Consider the following 19,149-nt stretch of genomic DNA (forward strand, 5'->3'; position numbering starts at 1 on the left):
ACGAGACACACGAACTGAAGCTGACAGTCTAGTGCGGAAGCTGGATTCACTTGAGATGGCCTTCATGGCAGGCTTTTGGGACACTGTTCTGTCCAGATTTCAGGCCACAAGTCTGCAACTTCAAAAAGCAGACATGGACCTTGGTACAGCAGTTAGATTGCTGGAATCTCTGCGCACCTTTGTTCTCTCCCAAAGAGATCTATTTGATCATTTTGAGCAGAAAGCCTTAAACATGTTGGGTGGCACCCCATCTTACAGGGCTGAACGGACGAGGAAACGTAAAAAGTTTGCTGATGAATCAGCATCCCCAGATGTTGTGCTTGAGGGAAGGCAACTGTTTCAAATAGAGACATTTATTGCCTCTATTGATCAACTGAGTTCAAGCCTTAATCACCGTCTGGAGGCCTACAAACATCTGAACAATTTGTTCAGTGTCCTTTTCTCTTTGGATACAGAGTCCAATGCTTCAGTCCTTCACAAGGCCAAGATTCTCACTGAATCATACCCATCTGACCTCAATGAAAGTCTTGGACAGGAGCTTATACAGTTCAAATCTTTTATACAGCTCAACAACACTGATGAGGAGAGGACCCCTTCAGGACTGCTCAAAACAATAATACATTTTGGACTACAGCCTACGTTTCCTAATACATACATTGCGCTACAGATTTTTCTCACTCTACCGGTCAGTAACTGTGAGGGAGAACGCTCATTCTCTCTTTTGTCAAGAGTAAAAAATGAGCTGCGCACAAGAATGACTCAGAAAAGATTAAATGCGTTATCTCTAATGGCAATTGAGAGTGAGCTGACAAGAGAGTTGGACTTCAATGATGTGGTGGATGATTTTGCAAAATTGAAAGCACGAAAGAAACCCCTTGCTTAAAGGTGCACTGTGTAAGATTTTTAGGTTATTTCCAGAATTCACCCATTCACTAATGTTAGGCTACCTGTTTTCATGAATACTTACCACCACCATAAAATTCTAAGTATCCATTATGACTTGGAGAATTGCACTTTTGCCATTTCTGGGAAGTGTCACCTGGATTGTGAAGATAGGATTGACTTTAGGCAGAAGCTTGGTGCTTTCTCTGGCAAACTGAACCTCAAGCTTCATTCTCTGCAGCTTTGCATTCTTGTGCAGACTTTCATCCACAAGGAACTTTTCAACTTCCCCACTATCGTGAAGGGGCCATCAAAAGATTTCAGTGTGTCCAGCATGTCTAGTCTCTTACTCTCCTTTCTTTGAGCCATCTCTTGTTTCTCATCTGCCCTACTCTCGAATTTTGCCTTCATGAATTTACTCCAGTTGAGTTCAACCTCCCTTTTTGCTTGTGCTGCTGCCTTGAAACCTCTGAAGCTCCTGGCTCTTCTGTAAAATTATTGACCTATTGACTGCGTTCAGTGTGCCCAACTTCTTCAGTTTGTAGTCCACCTTGCCACATTGTCTCTCCATCCCAATGTTGTGCACAGGGGTGCCATCAATGTTACTAGCCTGTTCACTGACAGGGTCCATTGGGAAGGTCTCCTCATCCATCCTCTGCCTGGCCAGGACAGTCTTCAGATGGGGCAGCATGAGATCTGTCAGCTGCTTCACTTCATCCAAGTATTCGGCAGCCACGTCTGACACTGAGTTCAGGACATGTCCAGTGCCTGTCCAGCCACTATAGCATTCTTGGAAATGGGCTATCTTGACCTGCATGCAGCCCTTGTACCATGAACTGGCCTACACCTTTCTTTGTGGTGCTCTCCGATGCATGTTATCATTTTACCTTTCTCCTTCTCCTCAAGCTTAACCACAAATAGATACAGACTTTGAGCCTCAATTTGCTGCACAGCTGCCGTTATGCCAATGTGTTTTCCTAAGATATTATTTTATTTTTAATGATAGAAGGGAGGAAAAGGGGGCAAAAATCATGTCCGATTTAGTTTTTTGGGTGGGTTGGGGGGTTTATTTCATGATAGCTACCAACTTCCAATACATAATATCTCTCAAATGACCCAATGCACCATCACTGAAGTGGGCGTAATCATTTTCAAAAATGTTTATTTTTAGGCCATTTATCCCCTCCCCCTGTGTCTGTGTGAAACCTGTGCTTGTCAGTGTCTGTGTGGTATACCTAATAGTGTGTGTGCAGTATGTGCACTCTTCTGTACAGTACAGTGTGCATGTCTGTTCACAGTATACAGTATTTCTTGCATAGTGCGTGCGTGTGTGTGCGCCCACACGCGCGGGGGGTTGAGGGGCCAAGACCATGTCAGGCCCAGGGGGCCAAAATTTCTTAATCCGCCCCTGCTTCTCATGGATAGGTTGTATTTACTAGAGGACCGTGCCCGCCAGTTAGAGCAGAGTAATTTCCTAACTTTAGACGCTGTGGACACGTTTGCTAGCGTTAGCTGTAGCGAGCTGACTGGCCCAGCTTGTAGCAGTCCTCAGCGGCCTACAAGTCACAGTGAACCGGTTGAGACACATAATAGATTTGTACGACAGGCTAATCGCACCAATAGCTGCGCGAACGTAGTTGTACACGTCCGCTCCAATGACACAAGGATGAGACAGTCAGAGATTACACAAGAGGAACAAAGCTAGGACTTGTAATCTCGCTAGAAAGATGTCTCGGCATTGAATACTTATCTCTGGCCCCCTGCCTGTGAGAGGCAATGATGAGAGGTATAGCAGATTAGTCTCGCTTAACAAGTGGCTGGCTAGTTTTTGTAGAGAACAGGGACTAACGTTTATTGATAATTGGCACTCTTTCTGTGGCAAACCAGGCTTGCTGAGGAGGGGCCACCTTCACCCTAACCGGGAAGGCGCCTTCACTCTTTCCAGAAATATAGTCTACTATTTGAGTCACACTTGACTAACTACACTCGAGCAAGCTTGGACAAAGGCAATTACAGTGTCTGTTAGCCCGGGTGAGGTGTCAGTTAAACTAAAACTAACCAACGATAGGTTGGAAAATTCCTGCACACATAGCATTTCTCAAAGAATAATACACCACTCACACAATGTTTTTTCTGTAGTGACTGTGCCAGAGGTGAACATGCATTCTACTGAGGGGGTACATTTTGACGCATTAAATATATCGCAGCACCAAGCAAATAATCTCAAGATCCCCATCATATCAATTCCTAGATGTAAATAAACGTAAAGTTATTAACATCACTACTACGGATACCATTAACAAAAAATCCTCAAAACAGGCCACTACCTATAATATGGGCTTTTTAAACATCAGATCATTGTCTCCCAAAACGTTATTAGTTAATGAGGTCATTAGAGACAACAATCTTAACGTCATTGGTCTCAGTGAAACCTGGCTAAAACCAGAAGAATTTTTCCCGCTAAACGAGGCATCTCCTCCTAACTATTCGAGTGCACATATTGCCCGTCCCCTTAAAAGGGATGGAGGGGTCGCACTAATATCCAATGAAAACCTTAACCTTAGCCCTGACCTAAGTAATAAATATAAATAATTTGAGGTGCTTACTATGAGGTCTGTCAGACCGCTACCTCTCTATCTGGCTGTTATCTACCGCCCCCCTGGGCCGTATTCGGACGTCATCAGTGAATTTTCAGAGTTTGTCGCTGATCTAGTGACCCTCCGTGCGTGGCACTCCAGACTATGATTGATAGCTGTGGTCTTACACAAATAATAAACGAACCCACGGATCGCAACGGTAATACGATAGACATAGTCCCTTGCCCGGGGTGTCACCATCTCCAAAGTTACAGTACTCCCGTACACTAAAGTAATGTCAGATCATTACCTTATAAAATTCGAAGTTCTGACTCATTGTCAACAAGTTACTAATAACCAATGCTTTAGCAGCCGCAACATTAATGATGTCACAACTATGACTCTTGCTGGCCTCCTGCCTTCGGTAATGGCACCATTCCAAAATTATGTGGGCTCTGTCGATAACCTCACTAACAACTTTAACGATGCACTGCGCAACGCCATTAATAGGATAGCACCACTAAAGCTAAAAAAGGCCCCTAAAAGGCAGACCCCCTGGTTTACAGAAGAAACCAGAGCTTTTAAACTATCATGTAGAAACCTGGAACGCAAATGACATGCAACTAAACTTGAGGTTTTCCAACAAGCATGAAGTGATAGTTTAATAACTTGTAAACACGCGCTTACCTTAGCGAAAACTAATTACTACTCCAATCTCATCCGCCGCAATAAAAACAATCCTAAATATCTGTTCAGTACAGCAGCATCGCTAACCCAATAAGGGACTCCCACTCGGCTGTGACTTTATGAAATTATTTACTAAGAAAATTTAACTCATTAGAAAGCAGATTAAAGATAACGCGTCCCAGCTCCAACTGGGCTCTATTAAAGCAGATATGAATGTATGTACAACGGATATTGCCCTCCAAAATAATCTCTCTTTTTGAAAAAATAACATTAGAGGAACTCCTGCGACTTGTAAATGGGACAAAACAAACAATATGTTTACTTGACCCACTTCCTGGGAAACTTAGACAGAAACTGTTTCAGTGCTAAATATTATTAATTTATCACTTTCCTCTGGTACTGTTCCCCTATCATTCAAAAAAGCGGTTATTCATCCTCTGCTCAAAAGACCTAACCTCGATCCTGACCTCATGGTAAACTACCGTCCGGTGCCTCACCTTCCCTTTATCTCGAAAATCCTCAAAAAACATTGTTGCACAGCAGCTAAATGATCACTTAGCGTCTAACAATCTCTGTAAACCCTTCCTGTCCGGTTTAAGGGCAAATGACTCTACAGTCCTCGCAAAAGTGACTAATAATCTATCTCTAACTATGGATGCTGATGCGTCATCCATGTTGCTGCTACTTGATCTCAGCGCCGCTTTTGATACCGTCAATCATAACATTCTATTAGAACGTATCAAAACACGTATTGGTATGTCAAACTTTTTTCAAGCATTTTCTTGGTTTAACTCGTATCTTACTTACATTTGGTACAAAATGCGGCTGCTAGACTTTTGACAAGAACAAGAAAGTTTAATCATATTATGTCTGTACTGATTCACCTGCACTGGCTTCCTGTGCACTTAAGATGCAAAATTAAGGTTTTACTACTTACGTATAAAATTCTAAACGGTCTAGCTCCATCCTATCTTGCTGATTTTATTGTACCATATGTCCTGACATAAATCTGCGTTCAAAGAACTACGGCTTATTAGCTATTCCCTGAGCCCCAAAAAAGTCTGGAGGCTTTAGAGTGTTTTCTATTTGGGCTCCAGTATTCTGGAATGCCCTCCCGGTAACAGTTAGAGATGCTACCTCATAAGAAGCATTTAAGTCCCGTGTTAAAACTCATTTGTATACTCTAGCCTTTAAACAGACCCCTTTTTAGACCAGTTGATCTGCTGTCTCTCTTTTCTGCTCTGCCCCCTCCTCCTGCGTGGAGAGGTTATCAGATGACTACGGATCAGCCTTCTCAGGGGACATGCTAGCTGTTCCAAGTCGGGACCCAGGTGGACCACTCCTCTTTGCATCAGTAGGTGGCGTCTCTGCGCTGCTGACTTGGCTCCATTCAAGATGATCCCCTGCTGGCCTCCCAATGGACTGGACTTTCACATGAAGTCGGGACCCGGGGTGACCACTCCTTATGCATCAGTCGGTGACGTCTCTGCGCCGCGAAGTGACTACAAGGAAGAGGATCCCCTGCTGGCCCCACTATGGACTGGACTCTTACGTTATTGACTGTATCTTCTCTGCATCCATTGCACCGGTCACCCAGGGGGGATCCCCACATCTGCGGTCCCTTCCAAGGTTTCTCGTTGTTCCCAATGTGTTGAGTTTTTTATTGCCCTGATGTGGGATCTGAGCCGAGGATGTCGTTGTGGCTTATGCAGCCCTTTGAGACATTTGTGATTAAGGGCTATATAAGTAAACTTTGATTGATTGATATATACTTACAGCATGTATAGAAAACGATGGAAGTGTTTGGATGTTTTTAAGCACTTTATAGGCAGAATAAGGCAACTCCCATAGGCTCCAATGTAAGCGACTTTTATTTACTTGTTAGAATGCATATAAAAAGAAGAGTATGAGGGCTTGTCTTACATAAGGATTGCAGTTCCCTTAAAGAGCTTGGACACTTTTTAACAATTCCCTTTATTTCTCAGTGAATAATGCATAAATCCTTAAAGCCAAGAATAAACATGCAGAAGGTGTCAATGAATTTGGAAAAAGCACAAAGATGAGATTGTTTTGTTGACTGGTTTGATAGTAACAAGATTAGTGTAGATTTATACAGATCTTTGGAATGCGAGTCCTAGACATAGATGTCATTTGGCAATATGGCTTTTGTAAGTTATTTGTTTGCACAGCTAAAATTTAAAATAAGTGACATACCGTGGACACTTCGGATATTTCCGCCCTGATGTGCACCACATCTTCTTGCAGTAGTTTTTGCTGGTAGGCGATTTTCTCCACGTGCGCTGGCTGAGCTATGTACTGCTCCATCTGTCGGTGGGACACATCCAACACAGACTCCAGCTTGTCCTGCACAGTCACATGAAGACACGGTCACAGTTCAAGGTTGCATTGCAATGACATTAGCCCTGGACTTAGTTTAGTTTTTTGTTTCTACGGCAAAGGTTGTGAAGGGTACCATGCAAATTGATCCAACAGTTGCCAGAACACTTCTATTTAAAAGGTAGAGTCAACACGCCAGTGTGGTGATTGGTTTACAGAGAATAATACAGACACCACTTTGCTGTTGCATTCTGTATAGCCTGAGTGCATTAGCCATAATACTTGGAACATATTAGCACGGTGTTTAGCTAAAATGTGAGCATTAATTAACAGGGTCCTATTAAAATGTTATTCTTTTCTGACTTATAAATGTTGTTAAGATGTAGGATACTGTTGTTAAACCATGCCAAAGCGTCATATCAGAAAGTTCATGCAGTTTGCATGCAGTTTTGATGACACCGAATGCTGTGTTATGAAGTATTTTTATAACAGTGGGCCATTCGTGACATCACAGATTGACGGCCGTACTCATGTGGGCACTTTTAGTTCATGCTCTCTGCCAGGCCCCCTCTCTCTGCTCTTCTTTCTTGTGCCGATGCATGGAGCTTTCAGTGTGATTTCTTCTTGTTTCATGCTATCACGCCTGCTCTGAGAAAGTCTTTAAAACTAATACTTTCTTTTACAAACAACTTTTAATGCAGCCCTCTATCGATCTGAGAATGTGCAGGTGTGCCTTATTGTATATACTCGATTATTTTTGACCGTGACTGAAAGAAAATAGTGGTGATATTCATATTCAAGGTATATAGCTAAATTGATACTTTTAGATAGGGTGGAATGGAATGGAACTTTATTGTCAATGCACTTAAAAAGTACAATGGAATTAGATTTACAGTACAAACTTGTCAAAAAAAAGACAGTAAGACTGATGGGTTGCCACATGCATGCATGGTTTCATTTGCAATCTAAAGGAAACGCCTCCACACATAGAAACCGTTTGCAGACAGCCTAAAAAACGGGGTTCTAAATGTTACTCTGGAGCAAAATGTATGTACAATTTACACCAAACCGCATTTGATACATACTGTCTCGACTAGTGTTTTTTAACCATACCCGGACCTCCAAAAAATATTTGTTTCTCAGTTGTGGTCCGTATGTGCCGCAGCAGTACTCAGTTGTACTATATTTTTCCACTCCTTGTGGCAGTAATGATGACAATATCAAACAAACAGTCTCAAGCTTAATTCATAGAGAGGCTACTTGTGAGCAAAAATAATGACGAAAGTGGTGAAACAGTTTTCTTTTGCACTCAAATTATATTGACAATTTATTTAGGAAACATCTATCCATCCATCCATTTTTTACCGTTGGTCACTTTTGGGGTCACGGAGGGTGCTGGAGCCTATCTCAGCTGCATTTGGGCGGTGGGCGGGGTACATCCTGGACAAGTCGCCATCTCATCACAGGGCCAACACAGATAGACAGACAACATTCACACTCACATTCACACACTAGGGCCAATTTAGTGTTTGCCAATCAACCTATCCCCAGGGGCATGTCTTTGGACATAAATATCATTATTATTGAGAACGTATTTATTTTAACACAGGCGCACGGTGGCCTAGTGATTAGCATATTCACACAGTCAGGAGATCGGGAGCTCTGGGTTTGAATCCCTGTTTGGACATCTCTTTGCGGAGGTTGCATATTGTCTCTGTGGGTGCGTGGGTCTTCTCCAGGTACTCAGGTCTTCCTCCCACATTCCAAAATATGCATGTTCGGTTAATAATTGAAAACTCAAAATCAGTGATTCTCAAACTATGGTACATGTACCACTAGTGGTACGCGGGCTCCATCTAGTGGCACACCAAAGAATAATTTGCTTATTAAAGTACAGTGTTTTATTTTCCAAACACATTGTGGACGGCGTAGCGTTAAGTGGTGGGTAGAGCAGCAGTGCCAGAAGAGCGGCCGTGCCAGAAACTTGAGGGTTCCAGGTTCGCTCCCCGCATCTTGCTATCCATAGCAAGATGCCGTTGTGTCCTTGGGCAAGACACTTCACCCTTGACCCCAGTGCCGCTCACACTGGTGAATGAATGATAGGTGGTGGTCGGAGGAGCCGTCAGTCTACCCCAGGGCAGCTGTGGCTACAAATGTAGCTTACCACCACCGAAGTGTGAATGTGAGCGCTTTGAGTATCTAGTTGATAGAAAAGCGCAATCTAATTAATTAATTGCTGTTTGTGATGTTACAGTGGCCAAAACCATTAAATATACTTTTCAAATAAAACGCTGCCTCGTTTTTAAATAATACTTGGGCTTAGACACTTCACCCTTGCTCCTGATGGCTGCTGTTTAGCGCCTTGCATGGCAGCTCCCGCCATCAGTGTGTGAATGTGTGTGTGAATGGGTGAATGTGGAAATACTGTCAAAGCGCTTTGAGTACCTTGAAGGTAGAAAAGCGCTATACAAGTATAACCCATTTATCATTTAATTTACTACGCTACTGCCTTTTAATATTGGTCATTATGGTGGTACTTGGAGAGCCAAGTCTTTTTTGAGGTGATAAAAGGTTGAGAACCACTCCATGGGTAATCAGGCAAGTGTGAATGGTCGTTTGTCAATATGTGCCCTGCGATTGGCTGGCAACCAGTCTAGGGTGTACTCTTGCCCAAAGTCAGCTGGGATAGGCTTCAACGAGTGAGAATAAGCGGTATAGAAAATGAATGGACAGTTTTTATGAGTCCCTTCTTTTGCAATATATTTGATTAGGTTTTTTTTTGTAATCAGCCTGACATAAGCCTTTATAATAATCTCACATGCTTTCATATCATTTGACAAGGCTTATCCCGTAAACTAGTGGTCCCAAACTTTTTTGTAACTGCGGACCGGTCAACGCTTGAACATTTGTCCCACGGACCAGGGGGGGCTGTGGGGGGCACACAATACAATCATGTGTGCTTACGGACTGTATCCCTGCAGACTGTATTGATCTATATTGATATATAATGTAGGAACCAGAAATATTAATAACAGAAAGAAACAACCCTTTTGTGTGAATGAGTGTGAATGAGTGTAAATGGGGGAGGGAGGTTTTTTGGGTTGGTGCACTAATTGTAAGTGTATCTTGTGTTTTTTATGTTGATTTAATAAAAAATTAAAATAAATAAATATATATATATATATATTTTTTAATTCTTGTGCAGCCGGGTACCAATCAATCCACGGACCACTGCCGTAAACTGTAGGTAGGTTACATATAATCATTTAATATGATTAAAATCAAAAGTAAGATTACTAATTCAGTGTTAATATTTGAGTAGGACCTGGGCCCCTTGGTAGCAGAAAAGTTGAACCACGAGGTCAAAAAGGTTAAGGACCCCTGATCTAGACCACAAGGAAGTGTGTTAAATGTACAAACCCCGTTTCCATATGAGTTGGGAAATTGTGTTAGATGTAAATATAAACGGAATACAATGATTTGCAAATCATTTTCAACCCATATTCAGTTGAATATGCTACAAAGACAACATATTTGATGTTCAAACTGATAAACATTTTTTTTTGCACATAATCATTAACTTTAGAATTTGATGCCAGCAACACGTGACAAAGAAATTGGGAAAGGTGGCAATAAATACTGATAAAGTTGAGGAATGCTCATCAAACACTTATTTGGAACATACCACAGGTGTGCAGGCTAATTGGGAACAGGTGGGTGCCATGATTGGGTATAAAAGTAGATTCCATGAAATGCTCAGTCATTCACAAACATGGATGGGGCGAGGGTCACCACCTTGTCAACAAATGCGTGAGCAAATTGTTGAACAGTTTAAGAAAAACCTTTCTCAACCAGCTATTGCAAGGAATTTAGGGATTTCACCATCTACGGTCCGTAATATCATCAAAGGGTTCAGAGAATCTGGAGAAATCACTGCACGTAAGCAGCTAAGCTCGTGACCTTCGATCCCTCAGGCTGTACTGCATCAACAAGCGACATCAGTGTGTAAAGGATATCACCACATGCACTCAGGAACACTTCAGAAACCCACTGTCAGTAACTACAGTTGGTCACTACATCTGTAAGTGCAAGTTAAAACTCTCCTATGCAAGGCGAAAACCGTTTATCAACAACACCCAGAAATGCCGTCGGCTTCGCTGGGCCTGAGCTCATCTAAAATGGACTGATACAAAGTGGAAAAGTGTTCTGTGGTCTGATGAGTCCACATTTCAAATTGTTTTTGGAAACTGTGGACGTCGTGTCCTCCGGACCAAAGAGGAAAAGAACCATCCTGATTGTTATAGGCGCAAAGTTGAAAAGCCGGCATCTGTGATGGTATGGGGGTGTATTAGTGCCCAAAACATGGGTAACTTACACATCTGTGAAGGCGCCATTAATGCTGAAAGGTACATACAGGTTTTGGAGCAACATATGTTGCCATCCAAGCAACGTTACCATGGACGCCCCTGCTTATTTCAGCCAGACAATGCCAAGCCACGTGTTACAACATTGTGGTTTCATAGTAAAAGAGTGCGGGTACTAGACTGGCCTGCCTGTAATCCAGACCTGTCTCCCATTGAAAAGGTGTGGCGCATTATGAAGACTAAAATACCACAACGGAGACCCCCGGACTGTTGAACAACTTAAGCTGTACATCAAGCAAGAATGGGAAAGAATTCCACCTGAGAAGCTTAAAAAATGTGTCTCCTCAGTTCCCAAACGTTTACTGAGTGTTGTTAAAAGGAAAGGCCATGTAACACAGTGGTGAACATGCCCTTTCCCAACTACTTTGGCACGTGTTGCAGCCATGAAATTCTAAGTTAATTATTATTTGCAAAAAAAAAATAAAGTTTATGAATTTGAACATCAAATATCTTGTCTTTGTAGTGCATTCAATTTAATATGGGTTGAAAATGATTTGCAAATCATTGTATTCCGTTTATATGTACATCTAACACAATTTCCCAACTCATATGGAAACAGGGTTTGTAGATTAAAATCATCATATATCTCCTTAAAAGAGTCACAAAAAAATAAATCGTACACCCTAAATTATTAACTAAATAATGTTTGAAAAACGACCTTGTCCTCCTTCAACGTGCGTATCCTGGCTTCTAGCTCCTGAAGAATCTTGTCTTGTTCACACAGTCGGCTTAATTTCACCTAGAGGAGAGAGAAAAAATACATTTATGATATTCATATTATAATCATTATAGTATCCTAATTTCCGTTCGTATTACAGTAGTGTAAATGTGAAACTGAACATAGCAAACAGTGAAGTACAGTTAATGTTTTCAATACAAGTCAACTGTCTTCAGCTAGATAAAAATAAATGTATCTTTTCTGTGTAAATACGTCAATAAGTTTCATTTCCAGAGGACTTTCTTTCTGTACGGCAGTGAAAAAAATAGATCTACAGTGTCTCCAGATCTGGTAACAGCTATTATGAGCAATTGTAATCAAAAATCCATGATTTCATATTCACTTTTTGGCCAAAAGTGTGTTTATTAGGAGTGACAGATGTGTTTTTCTGAGAAATGGGTTATGTGTTTATGCAAACAACATACGGCTGCCAACTTCACAGTCTTTCTCACACTGTGTATTTTTCTCAGATCTACTTATCATTCTGTTCAATTAATTATTAAGCTGTTTTTATTTTGCTGAGGCCGTATATTGTTGTTTTAATTGCATGAAATATTCATTGTTCAGATAAATTTTCTGGCAATTTGCTTATAAATTGTTAAAGTGGAACAATGCTAATGATGAAAAGCCAGGACATCCATCCTATTTACCTCTATTTGGCGGCAAACAAAGAGAGCGCGCGAAGCAGCGTCGGGCAAATCAAACTGAAAAATTTAACAGCTCAACATCTAAAAGTCCCATTACATGTATTTTTCCCTTTAAATTGCAGGGAAGAAAATAAAAGATGTGGTCGATACTCTTAAGGCCCTCACAGTGCTGGGTGGGAGTCCCAACTGTGTTGCAGTGGATTTATGCTCCCTCGCCTCCATAGCCTCTGTTTAACTTAACACACACACAAACCACACAGAAAGACACACTTAAGTCACACTTCATTAAAAAACAAGTTGAACTTACATCAGCATCACTTTCAGCTATTTTCACAGGCCTTTGTGCTTCTTTCCTGAGGCTTTCGCGTCCAGTAACCTGAAATGGCCGATAGCCACAAAGCAAAATGGAACATTTCACACCATTATGACCGCATATTTGGATGATTTCAACACTTAGCGCATAAATATTGCATGGGATCTCAACAAACAGTGTGGCTACAAGACAAGTCAAGCATATGGATGTAGAGAGAAGATCAAATAATGGAGTGGGGAAAAGAACATCACAGGGCCCAAAAGAGTATGAGCTGGAAAAACAAAAGTTTAGTAAACATTCATATAAATAGAGAAATGTTAGCTCATAATACAAACCAATATGTCAGTATTGTGCTGTATTGTATGTATGTGTACAGAGAATGTTTTTGTGAGAATTTAGTAGGATTTGATATAAAGACATGACTTTGATCTAGAAATCATACTAAATTCTCAAGCAAGCACATTGGAAGATAAATTATACAAATGATGTGTTTTCATTATGCAGATAAAATGTAGGTCAATATCAGTCCTCCTTGAAACAGAAATCATTGAATGTAGCGATGCTTTATGGCGTGCAGGAAAACAAAAGGTAGGCTTTTGGCTTGATCACATCAGCCATATCATCATCTCATTGCAGGCTATGATTGGCCCAATGCAGGGATGCACTGCAATTGATTATTTGACTTTGCACAGCAACAACATCCTTACATTGCAACAGAATCCAAAACTTGAAGGAGAGTTTTCAAACCCACTGTGAACTGAAACAATCAGCGGCTTATTACTTTGGATCTGTTTTGAAACAGGAAATGGAGAGAGGGATTACAAAAAATATTGTCCAGCATTAAGTGCCAACCCTCACCTTTATTAGTGTCAGTGTTTTTTGTTTAATTCCTCATGTACTAAAGTGTGTGTAGAAACTGCTGGTTGATTCTCCCAAAAGGTGATGGATGCAACATGCAGCAAGAATATATTACACTTTTGTGCATTTTGAAAAGAAAAACAACACACTAAAACAGGGGTGTCCAAACTACGGCCCGCCGGCAACTTCAATTTGGCCCGCAAGACAATAAACAATTTAATCGAGCGCGGTGTATCCATTTCATATATAAATATTCAGTGGTCTGATTGCTGCTATTTTGTCACCAACTGATGACCAACAAAAGTAACTATGCCTTTAATTGTACCTTTAAGTAAAATAAGTACAGCATTTACTTATATGACCCTAACAACAACAACAAAAAAATCAACCAGTACAAAAATTCAACTAACATGGTCACACATAACACACTCTGCTTATTGAGCTTTGTGGATATCATAAAAAACGTCCATTCAACATGAAAACAACTTGATGGAAAACATGCAAAACACTCTCTCCACACTTATCCATGTTTGGCGCATTAGCTGCTTGATATTTCTGATTGATTAAAAAACCTTAAGGATGTTGTCACGGAAGTAAACAAGGTATGACTTGAACTTTCACATACTCTTACACACCAATTATAATAATTATTAATTAAATATCCATTATATTATTATAATAATATGTATTTATAGATGTGTGTATATATGTATGTTACTTTGCATGCAGTCCGCTTTCGCCCCCCAGCCAAATTTTTTAAGCCCAATGCGGCCCCCCAGTCAAAAAGTTTGGACACCCATACACTAGAAAGACAACAAAAAATGTTAGGTAACAGGAATAAAGTTATAAACAACATTGCGAATAATACTAGGGAAAAAAGTCTTAATGTTATGAAAGTAGAGTTGTAATATTACAACAATTTTGTCATATTTCTTTCAAGGTTAGGTAAGTCAGAAAATTATGGAGGAAGACAAAAGATCCTTTATTATTTTTTTACTAAAATGTTAGATGTTGTTTGTTAGAATGAAGTCATCATAATATAAAAATCAAGTCGATTTTTTGTTCGAAAAAAGTGGTAAAATGTTGAGGAAGAAGTCATAAAGTTACAAGAAAAGTTGTTATTTTAGAAAAAAGTTGTACATTTATGAAAAAAAAAACCTCATAAATGTAAGTAGAATTTTGAGTAAAAAGTCACAGTTTTATATAGTGATTTTGCTAAAACAAAAGTCACAGTCTTTTAGGAAAAAGTCAGTTATAAAATGTCCATCCATCCATCCATCCATTTTCTACCGGTCTCATTTTTTAAAAGTAAAATTATTAGGGAAAATGTAAACTTCCAAAATCTAATTAATATGTTTTTATTTTAAGATTAGCCATACTACTCAAGTCATGTTTTTTCTAGAAAAAAAAGAAGATTTAACGTAATGAGAGAAGAGATTGAAGAGATTAGTAATATTACGAAAGTAAAGTCATATTTTTCTGGGGAAAAAAAGTAATGAAACTATGAAGGGAAAAAAGCATTAAATTAAGAGAAAAAATTAAGTAAGAAGACTGTATTTTTTGAGGGGAGAAGTCACAAAATAATGTGGGACATGGTTGTAAATGCTCTTGTAAGGGTTGTAATGTAAAAGTTGTAATATATTGAAGTTTAAGTTGTAGTACTACAAGAATAAAATCAGTTGTTTTAAAAAGAGACTAAAGATGTATGATTACAGGAAAGAGCTAAACATGTAAAACAATTGTAGTTTGCAGGTAAATATTTTGATCGCAATATTGCAGGTTTATTGTCTTAATATTACACCTGTAATAAAAAAAAAAAACATTAGGAGTTTTTTCTTGACAATATGACATTATTACTATTAATATTACATAAAGTGTCAACATAGTGATATGTATGTAACACAGAAAAAAACAGGCATTCTGATTTAATAGTTAGGAGACATTGAAAGCAGAGCAGAGGGGTAGGGGTGAGGTGAGGAGGAAGAGAAAAGGAAAGTGAGGAGTGAGGCCCACCTTCAGATCTAGGTACTCCAGGTCCTTCTTCAGTTGCATGCAAGTATCATCAGCCTTCAAATGAGCAGCGAAGAGATAAATCACTTGCAATGAAGCTGCAAAGGATTATGGGCTACCAGAGAACAACTCTTAATTGGATTGTTCTCAATTACAGTTCACTTGTACTTTTTTTTGTATCTTTAGTAACATCAAAACCAAAAATGTAATCAAGTACGTCCTATCTGAGGCCTGAGCATGACCACATGTTCTAAAGGCAAAGGGGGGAGTTGTATTTACTGAGCAACGCTGCAACTTCACTCTCCCTTAAGGGAAAGATGGCTGCTTCAGGATGAGAAATGCAGGCATAAATGTACTTATGTTAATAACAAACCACATGCTTTGATCGCTGATCCTGACTAGCATGTGTGTCCTGAAATGAAGTCCATGCCAAACGTTTTGAATGAAGCAAAGTCTATGGTGACAAGGAATGGTCAGGATGGGCTGGGGTGGGGATAGAAGGGCGTGTGGTGGGTCACATTGCACCGAGTGTGGCTGCAAAATATGGTCGAGGCGGTTAAGTAAGGACCCCTGCTGACCTGCATGCCTAGAAGGCCGTTGTGCTGCTGATGCTGCAGATGAGCGAACACATCACTGGGGCTTTGCACACCAGCCATCTTGGCCTGGTGCCTCCGAAGCTGGATGAGAAGCAGGGTCAGCTCCTCTGGCTGTGGCCAGACCCAGGTTTAGAACACAGGGACATGAGTTAGCCTACTTGTGACTCGTAAAAAAACATCTGAGCAGAATTGTGATTGAGCTGCTGAAAGAGCCCAAAGGTGGACATAAACTAAGCAAAAGCTGCTGTGTGGACAGCAAGAAAAAAAGGGATTTATTGGGCTGTTGGACTGATAAACCTCAGGAGAAACATTCAGTATGACATAAATATAAAAACTACCTTTAAAGAAAGTTAAGTCCGTAAAAATGTAGCAGCAGAACATAAACCTTTAACCTGTAAGACACATTAAATCAATGATAGTATGGCACTATTGGCACACACAGGATGATTGGACGGACTACAACATAATAGAACTGTACTAGACAACCTTATGTACAAGCTTGTGGTTCAATCAGTAGACATCAAGAAGTGCTAAGGTATTGATTGGTTCACAGCACACAACCTATATACTCGGTAAACAGAACAGGTGACTGACAATATGGACTTGTAGCCAACTTTTAGTGCAACTTCAATATATTCAGTCGTGGTCAAAAGTTTACATACACTTGTAAAGAACATAATGTCATGGCTGTCTTGAGTTTCCAATAATTTCTACAACTCTTGTTTTTTTGTGATAGAGTGATTGGAGAACATACTTGTTGGTCACAAAAAACATTCATGAAGTTTGGTTCTTTTATGAATTTATTATGGGTCTACTGAAAATGTGACCAAATCTGCTGGGTCAAAAGTATACATACAGCAATGTTAATATTTGGTTACATGTCCCTTGGCAAGTTTCACTGCAAATGTAGCCATCCACAAGCTCCTGGCAAGCTTCTGGTTGAATTTTTGACCACTCCTCTTGACAAAATTGGTGCAGTTCAGCTAAATTTGTTGGTTTTCTGACATGGACTTGTTTCTTCAGCATTGTACACACTTTTAAGTCAGGAATTTAGGAAGGCCATTCTAAAACCTTCATTCTAGCCCGATTTAGTCATTCCTTTACCACTTTTGACGTGTGTTTGGGGTCATTGTCCTGTTGGAACACCCAACTGCGCCCAACCTCCGGGCTGATAATTTTAGGTTGTCTTGAAGAATTTGGAGGTAATCCTCCTTTTTCATTGTCCCATTTACTCTCTGTAAAGCACCAGTTCCATTGGCAGCAAAACAGGCCCAGAGCATAATACTACCACCACCATTCTTGACGGTAGGTGTGGTGTTCCTGGGATTAAATGCCTCACCTCTTCTCCTCCAAACATATTGCTGGGTATTTTGGCCAAACAGCACAATTTTTGTTTCATCTGACCACAGAACTTTCCTCCAGAAGGTCTTATCTTTGTCAATGTGATCAGCAGCAAACTTTAGACAAGCCTTAAGATGTCACTTCTGGAGCAAGAGCTTCCTTCTTGCATGGTAGCCTCTCAGTCCATGGCGATGCAAAACACGCTTGACTGTGGACACTGACACCTGTGTTCCAGGAGCTTCCAATTCATTGCAGACCTGCTTTTTGGTGGTTCTCGGTTGACTGATCATCCTGACCAATTATCTCTCAGCAGCAGGTGATAGGTTGCGTTTTCTTCCTGATCGTGGCAGTGACAAAACTGTGCCATGCACTTTATACTTACAAACAATTGTCTGCACAGTTGCTCTTGGGACCTTAAGCCATACTTGCCAACCCTCCCGGTTTTACCGGGTGACTCCCGGAATTCAGCGCCTCTCCCGATAACCTCCCGGAAGAAATTTTCTCCCGATAAACTCCCGGAATTCAGCCAGGGCTGGAGGCCACGCCCCCTCCAGCTCAATGCGGACCTGAGTGGGGACAGCGGCGACAGTCTGTTTTCACGTCCGCTTTCCCACGATATAAACAGCGTGCCTGCCCAATCACGTTATAACTGTAGAATGATCGAGGGCGAGTTCTTGGTTTCTTATGTGGGTTTATTGTTAGGCAGTTTCAATTACGTCCTCCCTGCGCGGTAACAACACACAGCAACAGCAGTCACGTTTTCGTCTCCCGTAAAGCAGTTCGTCTGTCGTAAACAGCAATGTTGTGACACTCTTAAACAGGACAATACTGCCATCTACTGGATAGCCTCCGGCACACTGAAATTCAAGTATTTATTTTATTTATATGTATAATAAAATAAATAAATATATATATATATATAGCTAGAATTCACTGAAAGTCAAGTATTTCATACATATATATATATATATGTATATAAAATATATATGAAATACTCGAGTTTGTGAATTGTAGCTGTAAATATACTCCTCCCCTCTTAACCACGCCCCCCGCCCCCAACCACACCCCCGCCCCACCCCACCCCCGACCCCGCCCCACCCCACACCACACCCCACACCTCCCGGAATCGGAGGTTTCAAGGTTGGCAAGTATGACTTAAGCTGCTTTGAAATGGCTCCAAATGACTTTTCTGACTTGTTCAAGTCAATGATTAAGTTTTTTTCAGATCTGTGCTGAGTTCCTTTGACTTTCCCATTGTCGCCTTTGTAACCGAGCGTAATGACTGCATCACATGAGCCCTATTTAAATGGGTTTAGAGAAGTCAACAGGTGTCGTCAATCATAATCACTCACATGAAGTTAAGAGGCCATGCCGTGAAGCTAATTTGATTTGATTGAAACTTTTCTACATCAACAACATTGACAATGTATGTTGCTGTATGTATACTTTCACCCAGCAGATTTGGTCACATTTTCAGTAAACCTATAATAAATTCATAAAAGAACCAAACTTCATGAATGTTTTTTGTGACTAACAATTATGTGCTCCAATCACTCTATCACAAAAAAACAAAAGTTATAGAAATTATTGGAAACACAAGACAGCCATGACTTATGTTCTTTACAAGTGTATGTAAACTTTTGACCACGACTGTATATAGAACTGTGTTGGATGTTTTTAGATGTTTTTTAGAGGGCTTTATAGGCGGAGAGGGTGAATTACCTACATTGTTAGCTGCCAAGTAGCTAACAAAATTTCAA

At 40.5% G+C, this 19,149-nt stretch overlaps 1 protein-coding gene across 6 annotated transcripts in view; it reads right to left on the minus strand.

The window, feature by feature from the left end:
* plekha7b (pleckstrin homology domain containing, family A member 7b) overlaps positions 1–19,149 on the minus strand; it is a 254,813-nt gene that overhangs the window by 33,884 nt on the left and 201,780 nt on the right. For 3 of the 6 annotated variants that reach the window (XM_062029101.1, XM_062029081.1, XM_062029073.1), the window contains exons 13-17: positions 16,031–16,159; positions 15,456–15,509; positions 12,579–12,647; positions 11,565–11,645; positions 6,360–6,509 (exon numbers count right to left, since the gene is read on the minus strand). In XM_062029101.1, coding sequence (XP_061885085.1) covers positions 6,360–6,509; positions 11,565–11,645; positions 12,579–12,647; positions 15,456–15,509; positions 16,031–16,159 — 483 coding nt within the window. The remainder of the gene's footprint in view (positions 1–6,359; positions 6,510–11,564; positions 11,646–12,578; positions 12,648–15,455; positions 15,510–16,030; positions 16,160–19,149) is intronic. The other 3 variants (XM_062029110.1, XM_062029119.1, XM_062029090.1) reach the window with 2 other exon arrangements.

This window comes from Entelurus aequoreus, linkage group LG02 (genome assembly GCF_033978785.1).
Source record: "Entelurus aequoreus isolate RoL-2023_Sb linkage group LG02, RoL_Eaeq_v1.1, whole genome shotgun sequence".
Taxonomy (NCBI): domain Eukaryota; kingdom Metazoa; phylum Chordata; class Actinopteri; order Syngnathiformes; family Syngnathidae; genus Entelurus; species Entelurus aequoreus.